This window comes from Prenolepis imparis, unplaced genomic scaffold (assembly GCF_030444845.1).
Source record: "Prenolepis imparis isolate NDT839.2.m4 unplaced genomic scaffold, iyPreImpa1.0 SCAF_11, whole genome shotgun sequence".
Classification (NCBI taxonomy): Eukaryota; Metazoa; Arthropoda; class Insecta; order Hymenoptera; family Formicidae; genus Prenolepis; species Prenolepis imparis.
Genome location: NW_028141169.1, coordinates 2,955,432 through 2,971,553, shown reverse-complemented (window position 1 = coordinate 2,971,553; position 16,122 = coordinate 2,955,432). Strand labels below are relative to the sequence as shown.

General features: G+C 34.9%; 1 protein-coding gene across 6 annotated transcripts in view; it reads right to left on the bottom strand.

The window, feature by feature from the left end:
• Positions 1-16,122, bottom strand: part of Nckx30c (solute carrier family 24 member Nckx30C) — a 66,042-nt gene that overhangs the window by 13,903 nt on the left and 36,017 nt on the right. For all 6 annotated transcript variants that reach the window (XM_083050018.1, XM_083050020.1, XM_083050019.1 and 3 more), the window contains 3 exons: positions 11,046-11,317; positions 6,659-6,794; positions 2,844-3,096 (listed from right to left, as the gene is read on the bottom strand). In XM_083050018.1, coding sequence (XP_082906144.1) covers positions 2,844-3,096; positions 6,659-6,794; positions 11,046-11,317 — 661 coding nt within the window. The remainder of the gene's footprint in view (positions 1-2,843; positions 3,097-6,658; positions 6,795-11,045; positions 11,318-16,122) is intronic.

Here is a 16,122-nt window from a genome sequence, read left to right as displayed (position 1 = left end):
TGAGACGTGAAACGGTAGTTTCGCATAGAGATTTTCAAAATTTATCCATGGAAAATGAATCGTGGCTGAAACTGCATTTGCGGCATTTCCCGCGCCGACAGGTAATAATAATACCGGAGAAATCAATAGCGAATGCGATTATAGTGAAATAGTAAGAATGCCTCGACAGGTTTGTTCTGCCTACTAATTCCATACGCCTCTTCTAATTCCGTTTGATGATCGGTGAAATTCTAATTCATATCGCGCGAATGTACATTATGCGAAAGGAAATATATCTGTACGTATGTGTAAAGTATAAACTTATTATATAGTATATATAGAAGTATATATACTAGGTAAATATACGTACGTATATGTATGTATAGTATGCAATTAAGTGCATTGTATTCGCGCGCGCGTACACACATGCGAGGGAGTTCAATAATTCCGATATTGTTCGATTCGTCTATTGAACTCTACTGTGCCATTGATATCTTACGAACCATAATCGTTTCTACCGTCTATCAATTTCCGTTCTTTGAAGATTCCCACCGGCAATGCTGACATCGTTTAAATAGTATCCGGGAAAAGCTCCCGCGATGCTTGATACTATAGCTAATGCAAGAATTACGAAGTAATATTGCGTGTCTTGCAGAAATAAATATGAATTTATACATTTTTTTAAATAGGACATTTTTTCTGGAATATGCAATATATTATCTTTAAGTTTATCCCCATATCTCTGAATAAAAAAGTACAAATAATATTGTAATTAAAGAAAGAGAGGAAAGAGAACAAGTGCCAAATCAACAGACATTATTTTAGTAATTTGACAAAATTATAAAAAAAAATATTTTGATATGAGTAGCTGAAATAAAATCATATCTATTATGTCCATAAGATATTAAAGTTTAAATATATGTTAAAAATATTCAATATTCCTGCAATGTATATTTAATTTTATTTAAATATACTCTATACAATATGCTGGTAGATAACAACTAATATATTTAATGATTCAAAATATAGACATATCAAAGGTATACCTTCAAAGTAACGTATGTTTGAATATAAGCTTAAATACTACTCTATTCAGTATAGCCTCGTATAATTATGACAACCATTGGCTGTGCATATATTCTTTGCACGATATGAGTAACAATAGCACAGTTTCTTTCTATATTATATAGTAATGCCTGCAGACTATTACAATAAGCGCTTCATGAAACGACAGTAAATGGAAAATGATAAAAGACGTTAATCACGTATTTTATTAATAATTTTCATTAGCTGAGAGTTTAGATATTTATTACATAAAAATTTAAAAAGATTATGAATAAAATAAAAATAAAATATTGTACTATATTTAAAATAAAATACTATCCTTTACTTAATTAAAAATCTAGATATTTGCAGTTCAAGTTGTGTGTGAAAATCGATATTTTTGTCGCCTAAACGCGTTACTCTGATATCTTGTTTTCCTCGTTCCGCTTGAACTACCGTTACCGAAATTTGAGATTGATATCCCTTCCCGAATAAGCTTCCCGACCTTTTTGGCACTTGGTCCTTTTCGTTAATCGATCCCTCAATATAGTACGACGTAAATGGGTCTCGGATTCATAAACAGAAAAAGTAGCAGATGCTTTCAAGAGTGTATTAAATTTCTTCATTTCGCGACACATTTTAGTATCTTATGCTATTCTCTATCCTTTAGCGGTGTAAATGTTTTTGAAAAATTTTTGCGTACGATCCTTGCCAGAATATCGTTTTTTTTACTAAATAAATTATATTTTGTGTTATTTTAAAGCCACAAGTTAGAATTTTCCGATTAATATTAAATAATTGCAGAATTAGATGATTAAACAAATAAATAAAATTATTAATACATTATTCAATTATTTATACATTAATACAAATTTATTGACATTAATTAAGTAGCAGATTTATAATACATGAATTAATCGTGACACTGGCAATCTTGAAATAACAAAATAATATAAAAAAATTTTACTTCTTTTTAATTTGCTTCCTCCTTTATTATTCATACTGCAAAACATGCACTTTGTCTTAATTTTTTCTACGCCAAATATTAATAAAAGACGTGTTGAGAATGCTTATCTTTCAGCATTCTTTTTGCATTTGTATCTATATCGTTTTCAGTTTATATATGCTAATTTATATCCTAACTTTTTTTTATTTTTCTTCGATTTGAGATAATCCTAGCGGAAAATCAATATGACGTTCAATGCAACTCTTTCTTGAAAGGTTTTCTTATCATTTCATCTTATCAATATATCGAATATCTAGCAATATCTATTATATATATATATATATATATATATATATATTAGAGTATCATAAAATTCTATTCACGTGCGGAATCAATGAGAATTACACGTTGCTGCGACTTTTCTTAGAATAAAACCAGAAAGACTTTGTGTCAAAGGATTTTCGATTTCACATACATACATATTCTTGTGTGTTCTAATAATATATATATATATATATATATCTTACTCGATATATATAATATATATTATTTTAATAAAATATTTCTTAGAATTATTTTATTTTTATTCTTGGAATAATTTTTAGTTTTATAAAGTTTTTTCGAGCACAGTTAAGATTCTTATTTTTTTCAATAGTTTTATCAAAAAATATTTTAGCAATTGTAACAATAATACATACACAAATAAAATAAGAAGCATAATAAATTGAGTATTCGTAAAATTTCGCGAAATATTGGGAATTTAAAGAAATTTTGGCATTTTTATAATTTTTTTGAAACAGAACGAATGCTTTATGCCTTCCGTATATAATATGCTGCATCGAATGTCTAGAATCTAGAAGATTTGGATTCTCACCCAACGGTCACGTCGAAGATGTTGCTGCCGACGGAACTCGACACGGCCATATCGCCGTATCCCTTCCGCGCCACAATTACACTCGTGATGAGGTCCGGTATGCTGGTGCCGGCCGCGAGGAACGTCAGACCCATCACTTCCGGCGGTATGGCTACTGTGTCGCCGGCGACATTCGCCCACCAGACCATCAGGTACGAGTACGCCGCGATCCAGCAGATCGAGCCGATGAAAGTTACCGGAAAAAACTTCTTCCCTGAAATTAAGCAGATGCGTGGCATCTGTTACCTGTGCCTCGGGTTTGTATAAACTAATCTATATAACTAATATATAATTAATCGCTCAGGATATACTAGTACATAACCGATTGATATAGCGGATATACGACGGTAATCTTTCCCGTGTCAAAATCGAGTCGGAAAAGGCGGGATAGTCGCTGCGACGATGCGGGACGTTCTTTCACTCAATTATGCAGTCAGCCATGTGGCGCCAGCGCTCTAGTCGTATCACTTGATTTCCAGTTTCCATTAACAGGAGTAGTTTAAGTATGCTAAATGTGCTTGGTCGATTACCATTTCGATATCGTTGTGTAATGTTGGCTAATTGGTGTACGCGATACGAATCTAACAAATATATAGCTTGCGTTTTTCAAATATAAGAAAAAAAAAAAAAAAAAAATCAGCATAGAACACATATTTGTGGATAAACTAATAATTGGCACACACAATTAATATATATCATAAAATATATCATAAAAATAAATAAATAAAATATATAAAAATAAATAAATAAATAAAGGTATTAAAAAAATATATATTATAAAATAAAATTTAAAGAAAAGTATGAACAGAGATACGCTATTACTTAATCATTTTAATAATTTAATGGTAATGTTTATAATTAATTATTAATTGTTAATTATTAGCTTGCAATCGTCAATATTATTATTGTTTATGCTGCTATTTAAACGAGGAATCCTCAGTAAATTGCATTTTTTCTCTTAGCGATATATAACGACAGATGAAATTGGTCTCTATCAATAAAAACCGTCAGTGTTCAGACTTCAATGACGCATTTACATGCTTTAAGTACGATGATGAGGGTGAAGTTCGAGATATCTAATCCCCACCGTAATTTAATCCTAATGAGTGAATCTCAAGGGTTTAATTTGAGAACGTTGGAAGAAGAATTCTGCCTCGAATGATTACTTACACAATTAGTGGAACTCAATATATATCATATAGATGGTTCCACTCTAGAAACATAAAGAATTTTTCGATATTTGTTCACAAAACTAATTTCTTTTCATGATTATGATTATGGCAATCTCTAAAGCGGAATGAGATTACAAAATAAAAGTTTCCTCTACTAAATTGTTTTCCATATTAGCTTTTTAATCTGAATAAATGAAAATACGCAATAGAGAGAGAGAGAGAGAGAGAGAGAGAAAGAGAAAAGTTACGTGATAATTAATTTGCTTAATTTAAGCGAGATTAATTAAGTTCAATCTGGACAGTTTTAATTATTCGATAAACAAATTCGAAGAAAAGAATCGCATCATAAATTTTTTTTTTAATTTGGTACAAAAGTAATCACACTTATTTAGCAGAAGATATATACATTTGCCAACTTTTTCAATTTATTTTTCAATTTAATTTGATTTTTTAATATATGAATATCATAAATATTTTTAAGAGGGAAGTTTGCCAATACATATAGTATAAGAAGGAAGTTTGAATATCTCGATTTGAATAAACTTTTTTATAAAAAAATATTGACGTACAAACAAATAGACTGAGCTATATATATGTATAATTTAGCGACGATCTTTGACTCGCTTGTGCGTTTTGCGGTGCGTACAATCCCGCATTAATTGATCGCGGTAACGTTCATATTAACAGATCGGTAATCAAAGACCCGAGATTGCTGAAATTCAAAGGACATATCGGAATTTTAGTTGATAATAGAACGAGTATGTACATACGTTCGTACTATCTGTGCATTCGTACGTATGCAACAATCAGTCCCCGATGCGAAATTAACGTGTCAATATCATCTTTCGTCGCGGGTATTGTGCGGTATATCGCAATAGAAGCGTGTTATTAGGCTGAGATAATGCAGGAGGCGTGTGATAAATGGCGGCTGCGAGGTGCTTTGAATAACAGCAACGCGCTCGCGAGTGTCGATGTCACGTTGATCTTAACATTTATTATTAAATTGCAACGCGAGCACGTACCAAATCCAATAGATTCACTCGTCCTCGCGACTCCGATAAGAGGCCGAATCGTATCGCTATAATGTTTTTGTCGCGCGATAATTCGCGATTATCGCGTGTCCACATGTTTTCCACAGTGAAATTTGGAAAAGAAAAATCTAATCTTTATTTTTCCGCCACGCTGATCTTCGACAAGGTATTGCTACATCATGTCACACGACAATTATTTATGATACGTGACAATGAAATGTAAACTTAAACGGCGAGTTAGGCATAAATGCCGTTTAATTAGTCTCGTGTGTGTTGATGAAAGACGAGTTCCATCTCGGCGAAATCGATGGCTCGGAATCCCAAATTCCCGGAGTTGAGCTAATATTACCTCGGGGGTCAATATATATATACCGGGCGGACAAAACATGGCGCGACGTTTGCGCTGATTGATAGGATTTAATCTGATCCCGACGTTTTCAGCGAATTAAAAAAAAAAGACGGGTACACATAGCTTCCCCGGTCCTAGAGTTCTGGCTCTAATTGATGGCGCATTCGAAACACACAAGCTTCTCTACATTTTTTAAAATTCTCCCTGGATAATATTTCTGGCGAACGACAAATTGTCGTTTTCATGCGCATTTAGATAATTAATTAGGTATAATAATTAATGCACAAGCAAATTTAATGCTGAATAGTGTTTAATTATCGCGCGAAAATTCTTAAATCTTATCGATTCTCATTATTTGCAAGAGGTTCAATATACAGATCAATTATTTATCATAGTATGAGCAATTTATTGCAGTCGAGTGAAATATACGTAAATAAATATTCTCGATTATATTCGCCATCGTAGTGAAATCAAATAATATAAATAACGAGTTATTACAATGAAATTGAATTTGAAATTATCTTGACATATTTTTGCATCTTAACATTATTCTCGAACAATAGAAATAAAGAACGAAAAATATTAAGTTCATAAAAATATTTATCGATTAGAAATACTTTTGGAGAATTAATTTTTTCGTATTCTTTTAAAGGTTTCTATATTCATTTCATAAATATCCTAATTGACTTTTCAGAAAGAAAGGAGTTTGGGTCTCGCAATGGGCGCAAGATATGCAAATGAAACTGCTTAATCGCCCTTGCGCTTTACAAAGGATCTGCTTTTGTCTTTGCTCCAGTTTTTATCTGCCTCTATTCAGGACCGATTATTATTTGTCGGTATGGAGGAACCTAATATCGCTCGAACAGTCAACAGCGAGTGAAAATATTAAAAGAAAAAGCCATCAAGAGCAAGGTATGTAATGGCGCAAATATTCAGCTGTCTATCACATCAATCAAACACAAATGATTGCACAGACAGATTTAATCTGGTCTAATTTTCAAATCACACAAATCTGTTCTACAATAAATAATTAATTTTATTTAATTCCGTAAAATTAAAAATTATATCTTTCTTTTTAAACATATTACGTATAAACTTTTTTAATGACTGGAACTGAGAAAAGATAACATTACAAACCGAGAGATGTTCACCTTGAGTGAAAAATAATTTACTGTATTCTTCGTTCGAGTTCATACAAGTAATAGAAAGGTGATTATTGGTTACCTCTAGGTGTTCTCGTATCTGGTAACGTTAACCAAAGAGGAAATAAGATTGGCGCGACCAAGATGTAAGTCAGCCTTTTCCTCGGGCTGCTGGGCCAGCCCATGTCCAAGGCCTCTGGAGGTTCATCCTCTTCGCCCTATGGAATAAACATATCGAATAATTAAATTCTCTTTAAATCGTGTTTTCGCTTTAATCTAAGATGCCCGAACGTTAAATTTGTTTATTCGATGCTGCTTAAACGGTAATATTTCACCGCTGTCTCGAGGAATGCGAAGGAAATGTTTATTCGCATTATCGAGGAATGCCGCAAGGCTAAAAGGAACCCTTTTAAAAACCACGAATTGTGGTTTCGAGCAAAGGCACAAAGTGTCTTTCCGTTATTCGATCTCGAGTAAACCGCGGCACAATGCCATCGCGAATGCTTATATAAACTACCATTGTTTTCAGTCATGCCGTCATTTAAGAACGAAATAAATCCGGTCCCAGACTAATTCTCGTTTTAAATGTCTCCGCATTAGCAAGGATTATTATTAAAGGACGGTATACTTGCTCAAAGAGAAGAATAGTGTCGTTTGAGCCAACGCCTCCAAGATCAAGCCCAATTCATTATAAGCAATATAAATCAATTATATCATCAGTATTTGTATCGTCGCACGATCATGAATTTTTCGAAATTATAAAATCGCGAAGAGATTAAAATTTTACACGAGCTCCTAGTCCAGTTTGATTAATATCGTCATAGGCCATGTATCTTGAATCTCGTTACTTCGTTGTAAGCTTAACGAGGCTGTTGGACCGAAACATTATATGAACCCGTTCCTCGGGTGTCTTTCGTCTCCGCAAATCCGGAAAATCGGACGATTGATGACTTTGCTGCGTGGAAAATGCGCGCGCGCGCTCGCGAATCTACAACGTGCAGAGCAGGGACGGGTGGGATGCAGCATTGACCCAGATTCTCCGATGCATTCAAAATGAAAAGGTCCTCTCTTCGCTCATTTAGGACAAAGCCGCCTGAGACTACTTGCTGTCCATCCGGGCGTCGCGATACCAGCAGCTAGCGTCGGCTAATATCCTCGAGAGAGAGAGAAAGAGAGAGAGAGGGCTTCGGATTAGTCGATTTCCGATTTATATTTCCGCAGAGTAACTTTCCAAATTACAAGCGACGATTATGTATCCTGCTCCTGGGGAAATTGTTTCGCCATTCCGATGCTTCTTTGTGTCATTGTGACTGCGATCGACTGCGAGAACGAGAGTTCTTTCGTATAACAATAGAGATTGTTGCGGTCTTTTTTTACGATTAAACGTTAAGCTCTCGAGTCCTCTTTATTCACATTAAGCTAGTCCGGAGCTTTCGTGTAAGCTATATTTCCTTCCTTCGATTTTAAGACAAATTTTATGACAAAAAGAATGGCTTTCCTCTATACCATAAGTTTTACACGTTTAATTGTTACGTTTGACGTCATGTTAGAAGTATGTGATTAAATTTTTAATCAAAAAATTAATTATCGTTAATATGAAAAATATTATTATCTTATTTTTTCCATTAAAACTTGAAACAACTCGTAATAATGAAAATAAGTATTTACGACACTTCGCGTAGCTCATACTCCTCTTTTATGTCATGATTAAATAACATTATAAAAAGTAAATAAACGTTAAAATAAAATTACGCACTGAACTGCGACATCTCGTACGAGATATCTCGATCAGATTTGAGCTGATCTTATTGTTAGTCGAAGGATCGTAAAAGACGAGGGGCGATGCTGTGGATAAAATTCGTGAGAGAATACGAAGAACGTGTCACATGTTTATACGCGATGCATTTTTTAAGTGAGCACTTTACACTCGCCGTTCTTCATTGCTGAACGTGATAAATGTTAATGCGACGATAAAAGCTCGAATGTTCGACGCAAGAAAATGACACGAGAGACGCAACGTATCGATTTAAACCGAGGGCCTCGTGCACGACATGGCAATTTGTTGCGGCCAACCACCGATCTGTTCTATCGTCGCTTCTCGGGACATTCTCTTTTAATTGGAGTCACGATCAGCTACCTGTGTTTTCCTATGCACTTTGTCGAAAATTTGTTTCGCGATTAAGAGTGGGATCCAGTGCGCTAACAGAATGTTTAAGTGAGCTTAAACAGAATTTCGATGGTACACGTCTGCTGTCGGATCTACACTACGCAATATTGTTTTAGAATTTTTCGGAGACGATAAAAGAGAGATAGATAAGGCAGTTTGTCACGAAGTTGGAGGTCAGCTCCAATTGGAAATGATGGCTTCGAGTATGCGTTTCTATCATAGTATCGCCTTATCGAGAAGAATAATTGAATATTTATCTCTGTCCGCGCCACATACAGAATTTTCGGTAGAGTTCTTTCCGATATCATCCCACGAACAGCCGAAAAGTTTAGAGGAGTGATGTCGTTCGTTATATTTTCCTTTTTTTTTTATTGCATTTTCTTAGGGGAAGGAAAATTCTCGTCACGAGAGAACGTCGCATTCGACATAGATAAAAAATACTTGTCGATTCTTTTGCGCTCTTTAATTTTGTTTTCCCTTCTGACGACAATCGTGCACGCGCCTACGCTAGCAGATCCGATTGGATTTTCCCCTGTCGAGATACCGCGACGTTGACGAGCCTCCGTTTTCACATATTTCATCCCCTTAACGCGGCCGAGTTCGACGTGGGCAAAATAACCTTGGATGAACTTTTAAAGTTCGAAGCCGACAAATATCGAGCGTTGCTCTGATTTATACCGCCAAGTTCGAGGCGGGGTCGGGTGAAAATTGCGGTTGTCCCGATAAGACTTAATGGATGAACACCTCGCGCCGATTTATACTCGTGCGTGTTTGAAGCTGCAAACGTAGTTAGTGTAAAGCTGACTTTGACTATCGCCGCTGTTATTTTGGGTGACATTTACGAGCTACGACGACATTTGCTACAGCTAAATAGAGAGCAATATTGCCATTTATAAACTCTCTCTTTCAATAGCGATGTAACTATTAATGTATCGCTTGAGAAATACATGCAAGTAAATATTGTAATATATAACTAAGTCTATTTATATAAAAATCTTTATCGCGTTTTAAAACACTACTTTGAGTCACGAATCTTTTTGGTCTGAATTATATTCTATTTATAGCTTTTCTTCTTGTAGTAAATAATTAAAATGTTAAAATTATTCCGATAAAATTATATGGGACAGCGTGGATTTTATATTAACACAGATGTCTGTAATTGAGAGAGAAAGAGAAAGAAAGAACTCCAAAATATATAGAGCGAAATGCTACATCGGAGAATGACGTTCAATGTACAAGTTAAAAAGGATTACTTTGCGTGATTCGCAGTATTGCGGGAATTAAACTGCCTATTCTAATTCAGGATATCCAAGTCATGATAGAAGCAAACATTTCACAATGGAAAGTAGAGCATTACGGTATCGAACTAACGTGCTCTTTACAAAGCGTGTTCTGATGTACGCGACAACCATCTCGAAAGCAGTTGCACTAATTTCAAAATTAGTTTATTGTACTTATTTATCGAGCTAAAAGTTACTTTTCCTTTGCAATATTCATGTGCGCGGAAAATAATGTATTCGAAACGCTTCACGTTTAAACGAAAAAACGGGACGACGAATAAGCTGCGAGCAACTCAAACATTTTGTGAAGAAAAGTGGAACGACAAATTCCAATCAACATATTCTCGGCCTCTTTGTTTTACGACGGCACAGCACGAGAGAAACGAAACTATTCCAATATCTCGGTTCGGAATACACCGCTTAACGAATCGGAATCCTTATGCCAGAATGTGGTTCCTTCCTTAATTATTAGAAATAAATTTTCTACGATAAGGAAGGATCATTTATAACTTGGAGGATATCGATCGATTTTATTAAGCGATATAAATGTGTAAGTGCCCTCTTACCATACAAGTATCGTATATTCAAGAATCTCGTAAAAAATATACTCTCTTAAATTGAATCAATGAAAATGTCATTGATTAAGGTGGCAAAATTTCATCGAAAATATTTCACACTTTGCTCTTCTCATGTTTCACTGAATATGTCAGTAAGATTTCATTGAAAAGAGTCAGCCAGTGTATTCATTGATTCTTCTCAGTGAGAAGATTTCACTATTTGAAATTTGAAGTGCTACATTTATAATTGAAAAATTACTGATCACTCTCTCATCAGTAATATACTGATTTAAGAGAGCACAATGGAAAAAAATCGTCATACATCTTTTACGGCACGATTGGGTATTTTTTTTCAATTAACGATTTCCCAATTGACGTCAGGCGACAATAACACACCTAAGATCGATCAATAGATCCGGATCCCGATCGGGGATCTCTGAGGTATTTCTTGTATTGGACAATTACCGATTCGAGGCCAGCGTCGAGACCGGCGGCGATACCGCCGTTAGGAAGTTCCTGAATGCCGGCGGTGGTGCCGGCGGTGGTAGTCGTAGTCGTGGTAGTGGTGGTGGTGCCTTGCGAGCCCTGCTGCAGCTGCAGGGTCGTCTCCTTCGAGGGAGCGCCGGAATAATGGGCGGCGGTCGACGTCGCGGCGCCGTTGTGCGGCCTGGTGGCATCCAGCAGCACCTTCAGCGAAGCTATCGCGTGCAGCTGCGTCGCTTTCTCGTCCACCTTGCCTGAACAGCACCAGAGATGCAGGTTAATAAGGTTAGAAGCGCCAAGCATTTAGCTTTTAATTATGCGATCATCCCGTAGTCGAATTTATAGCAAAAACGTAGGCGTGTTACTTCGCGACGCGATGCAAATGCATGTCTCTATGCAAAATTCCGTATGTATGTTTGCTGAATAATTCGATAAGCATATCGTTATTAAGGTTTGTCCATTTTTTTAAGAGGACGAATGCAATCCCCATATTGCGTTGTCAAAAGCACATCGTCATCACAATTTGCTTTTGATCATTAAAGAGGAATATGCAAAATGTGCCTCTTTTTTGTGAAAAACCAGGGATTTACCTAAACCCACTTTGTCGTTATTAAAAAAATCATGACAAAATTGTTAAAAGATTTAATAGAGACGCGCGCGCACACACGCGACATAGAGAAATCATTTTTATGTAAATTTTATCAAAATTATTCGTATATATATTTTTTTTGGTGTTGAAAAAATTATTCTATAATTGATCAAAAGTGTATAGGTATATATATGTATATCGCGCATAGGTAGGCAAGAGAAAATTGTATTTAACCACGCTAATTACAACGTTAACATATCCGAATTGTTTTATGTTGGAAATTGAGTCAGCTTTGCTGCTATGTGCATTAGTGTACATTATTGCGGAGCAGGCTCGTTGCATTCGAGTAAATTTCATAGCGCTTGCAAATTCCGCGCTTCGTCGAGCTTCCGATTGCGATCAGGAAATACGGAAATGTCCTCGTATAGCTCTCGCTCTCGACGTCTTTTGTTCTTGTTTTACGCCAGATCGAGCGTGCGAGACGTTTATAGGTTTATACGAAATCGTCCATGTGCGTGCGCGTCGAGTATCGAACTTATTCTTTATTCGCATCGTCGATTTTCTACGACCTACGACGTCGGAAAAATGCTGGCGCGAATCGACGAGATTGAAAATACAACTCCGAGATAATCGCAAGATACGTCTCAAGATTCATCTCATGCAGCTACGTTCTACCTTTTACCCTACAGACTTACTTTTCTATACAATCTCCAACTTTAAGAATATATAAACATAATTTATTAATTTACTTATAGAAGCTCAATCTATATAAGTCTATATTGGCAGCCCGTCAAAGTCCTTTTCACCTTTTTATAAATATTATTAATTTATTATGCTACTGACTCACACTATGCAAATACAAGGTGTCAGATTTTTTTACAGATTTCAAAAAAGGCAGCAAGGAACTTTAATCTTATCGTTCGATAAAATTTTACAAGATGTGAAACTATGCGATTAGTGCATTGCTTTGAAATTGAATTTAAGATTTAAATAATATCATATATACATATGCACTCGATAAGTATTGCTTACACAATTTCAGAATGAATTTAAGAGCAAAAATAGCCGTAAAAGGAGAATTTATTTAATATTAAAATTAAACTATATTCTTTTCGTTTATGACTGCATGGTCTGATCTATTTTTTTCCAAAATAAAAATTGAAAAATTATAGAGTATATTTGAGAATTAATGTCCCAAGTAACACATGTTGGCTTCATAACGTTTCCTAAATTAATACTAATGGTATTATATAAGATACGTTTAGAAAACATTTACGAAACCAACACGTACTACCTAGATGTGTTACGTGTACGCTATACCAAATAAAATGTTTATTCTATGAATAAAGTACGTCAGTTAATGATGTATGTAATATGTGTAACAAAATAATTGTGCATATTGCACGTTGCGTAGACCATTCATAGTCTACTAAAGTGATGTGCATGCAGCAGAGCGTAGAAATGCATTCGATGAAAAGAAAAAAGAAAAAAAAGATATATTGAAGGCAAAGTTGCGAAATTGAAATTTAAAAGAATAAATGAAAATGCAATTAGCTTCCATGCATTCATTTTTCATAAAAGAGAGATTTTTATAGATGTAATCTTATTAGACGAATTTTTAAACAAACTTTTAATATTTTTTTTATACTTCTCGATACTTAATCGAGTTCCTCGTTAGAATTAACTTGCATTCAACCTGAAGCAAATAACTGCTACCAGGTGAATTTGGCATGCTCTAAACCAGTGGACATGAAATATAAATACATATAGTCATATAAGACCAAGACATTTGCATGTATAGATGATGCACGTCCGTTTTCGCTGTATATAATCCACAGTGCGCCATGTATACAGGTCATGCATAATTTAGGGTGTACATGCTCTATAGATTGCTGCAGTGAGAGAATTCGAGAGCTCGATAGTCTTGTCGTTAAAAGGGATCATCGTTATTTCAACAAGTAGTTGATCAATCGACATTATCTATTTCTCCGAGTGAGAAACCTTTCCGTGATCGCAAGATTCTTCCCTCACGTTTCTTGACGACCTTCATTAATAAACAAAAAGTAGGTTCACCACACACACGTGCAATTAAGAATGTTTAATTCAATGAAATTATTTTATAACGTGACAAATTAATAATTAACTTTATACGGTCGAGTATATTTAATTGGGCTAATGATAATTAAGTAGCTAATGCACAATAAATAAAATTTATTTAGTCATATTTGATTACTTGTCTCACTCACTCGACCGTATTTAGGCTGAATGTTCGTATCGTATGATAAAAATAAAATAAAAATTCTAAAAATAAAAAACAGAAAGTTTAGGAAAAGAGAAATTTTCAATTATTAAATTAAAACGGAAATGTTCTCGTAGATTTTATATTATCTCCTTTATTCTTATGATAAAAATAATTAAAACAATCGATGTGATATATGTATGATTATTTTCAAAGAAATTTTTTCAAGCATTTATATGGTCGGATAGAATGTGTATATAAAATATAGTTTAAGCAACTCTGTGTGAGTCATTATCAGATTGCACTTGTCAGAAAATATCGTGGAATAATTAACAATCCTTCACTGTTTTCGCGAAGCAGCTGCGAGATGCTCCAAATATGTCGGTTACCACCAGTTCGTGTGAACTTTTATTGTTACTCGCTAGGAATGGTAGCATGTCAAAGCAAAAAGTGGACGAACGCAAGGAGAAAAAAAATAAGAAGAAAAATTTGGTATTATATGGAAATAGAGTAGAATCGCTCTCGACAGTGTGACGCAGGTTTTGTTATTTATTTCGGCTCTATATATGCAACATGATGTTCGCACATATACATCCATTTTTTTCAAAAATTGGACTTTTCCGTACGATACATAAAACAAGTTTATTTTTTCGTACGACGCTTCGTAAAATTTAAAAATGGAACGATGATATTGCGCGAAAGAGAGCGATATAAATTCGCGATGTGCGTCTGTGTTTACAGAACTGTAGATTCTGTTTCAATTAGACGTAAGGTTTTGTTTTAAAAAATATTATCATGTTTTTATTTATATTTGCAGCTTGAAATCTCAAAAATTTATAAAAAAATAAACTAACAAAATATGTCCAACGATAGTGAAAGGCCGTCACGCAGTGTGCCGAGAGCAATGTCACGTGGCAACGATATTTTCCACAAACGAACTAGATCAAAGACCACAACTTGATTCGAGATCGATTGTAAAATATGATACAATCTAATAGACTGACCGAACTGTGATCACCGCTATATGTCCGTAACGTGAATCGAGCTTAAAAGGGCCGCCTAATTTACCGCCTATCATGCTTCGTGTCAAGGGATCACAGATCTGCGTGCCAGTGGCAGCAGTAGGTCAAAGAGAAAAAGCCCATGTAAGTGGCCTTCATCCCCGAAGGTGGGAACGAGGCGAGAAAAAAAAAGGCAAAGTGCCCAGAGCTTGAAAGTAGAGTGCGATGGTAGTATCGACCCTTAAGCTGTCCGGAGCAAGCGATGGGGAGCCCTGGAAGGAAGTGGGTAGAGAGAAGAATAGGTTGGAAGAAATAGCGAGGAGAGAAAGAGAGAGAGAGAAGGGAGAAAAAGATCGGTCGGCTGTCGTGTCTCAATCTGTTAAACTCACAGTCGATTACTAACTTTGGCCATGGAAGAAGCCTTAGTCAGGAGTGTGACGTCGAAATGGGTCGGATATGGGTGTGGAAACGGATTTGACAGGACACCGTTAATCCACAAAACTCAATCAACCGAGCGTTTACACTCAAAGCGGGTTGGCTCTATAATTAATTAAAGGCATTAACTGTCGAGGATGAAAGAAGTGAAATGATGTCGAATAATGCGCCAAGATAACGATGTGTCTGTTCTGGAAATATTTCTATACCTGTCCGACAGCGAAGGGAATTTGTGCATAGTTAAAGCGCGAGAAAAACCAATAAAAGATGTGTTTCTTATGGTGAAATAACAGTTATGTTAGCAGGTGACATATTTGCCAAGTCGCCAAATCGAGCGGGACATTATTTGAACGAGAATAAAAGAAGGACTTTAAGTGGGTTTAGTTAAATGCGTCGCGTTTAATTGGAATTAGATATCGATCGATGATCAAAGAAATCGATTGGATTAAAATTACTGTGTAAAGTTAATTATATTAATATTGATTGTAGTATTGACTTAGAGCATTTTGTGTGTTAGATTTAGATCATTTAAATTGCAAATTGTTCTAAAAAACCTGCTTCTCTTTAAGATTTTGTTTTAAATTTTGTAATTATAATAATAGAGAGAAATATATAGGAAAATTAACTAAAATTCCTTTTAAAAACTGTTTTTTAAAGAATTGTTTATTGGCAAAGAAAAACTAAAGTTCGAAATTTTTTGTGTATTTTTAAGAATTTTTACACGCTATATGCAACAGACTAATATTTTTATATTTTTAATAATTTACAAACACATATTTTATTTCTATTAGACGA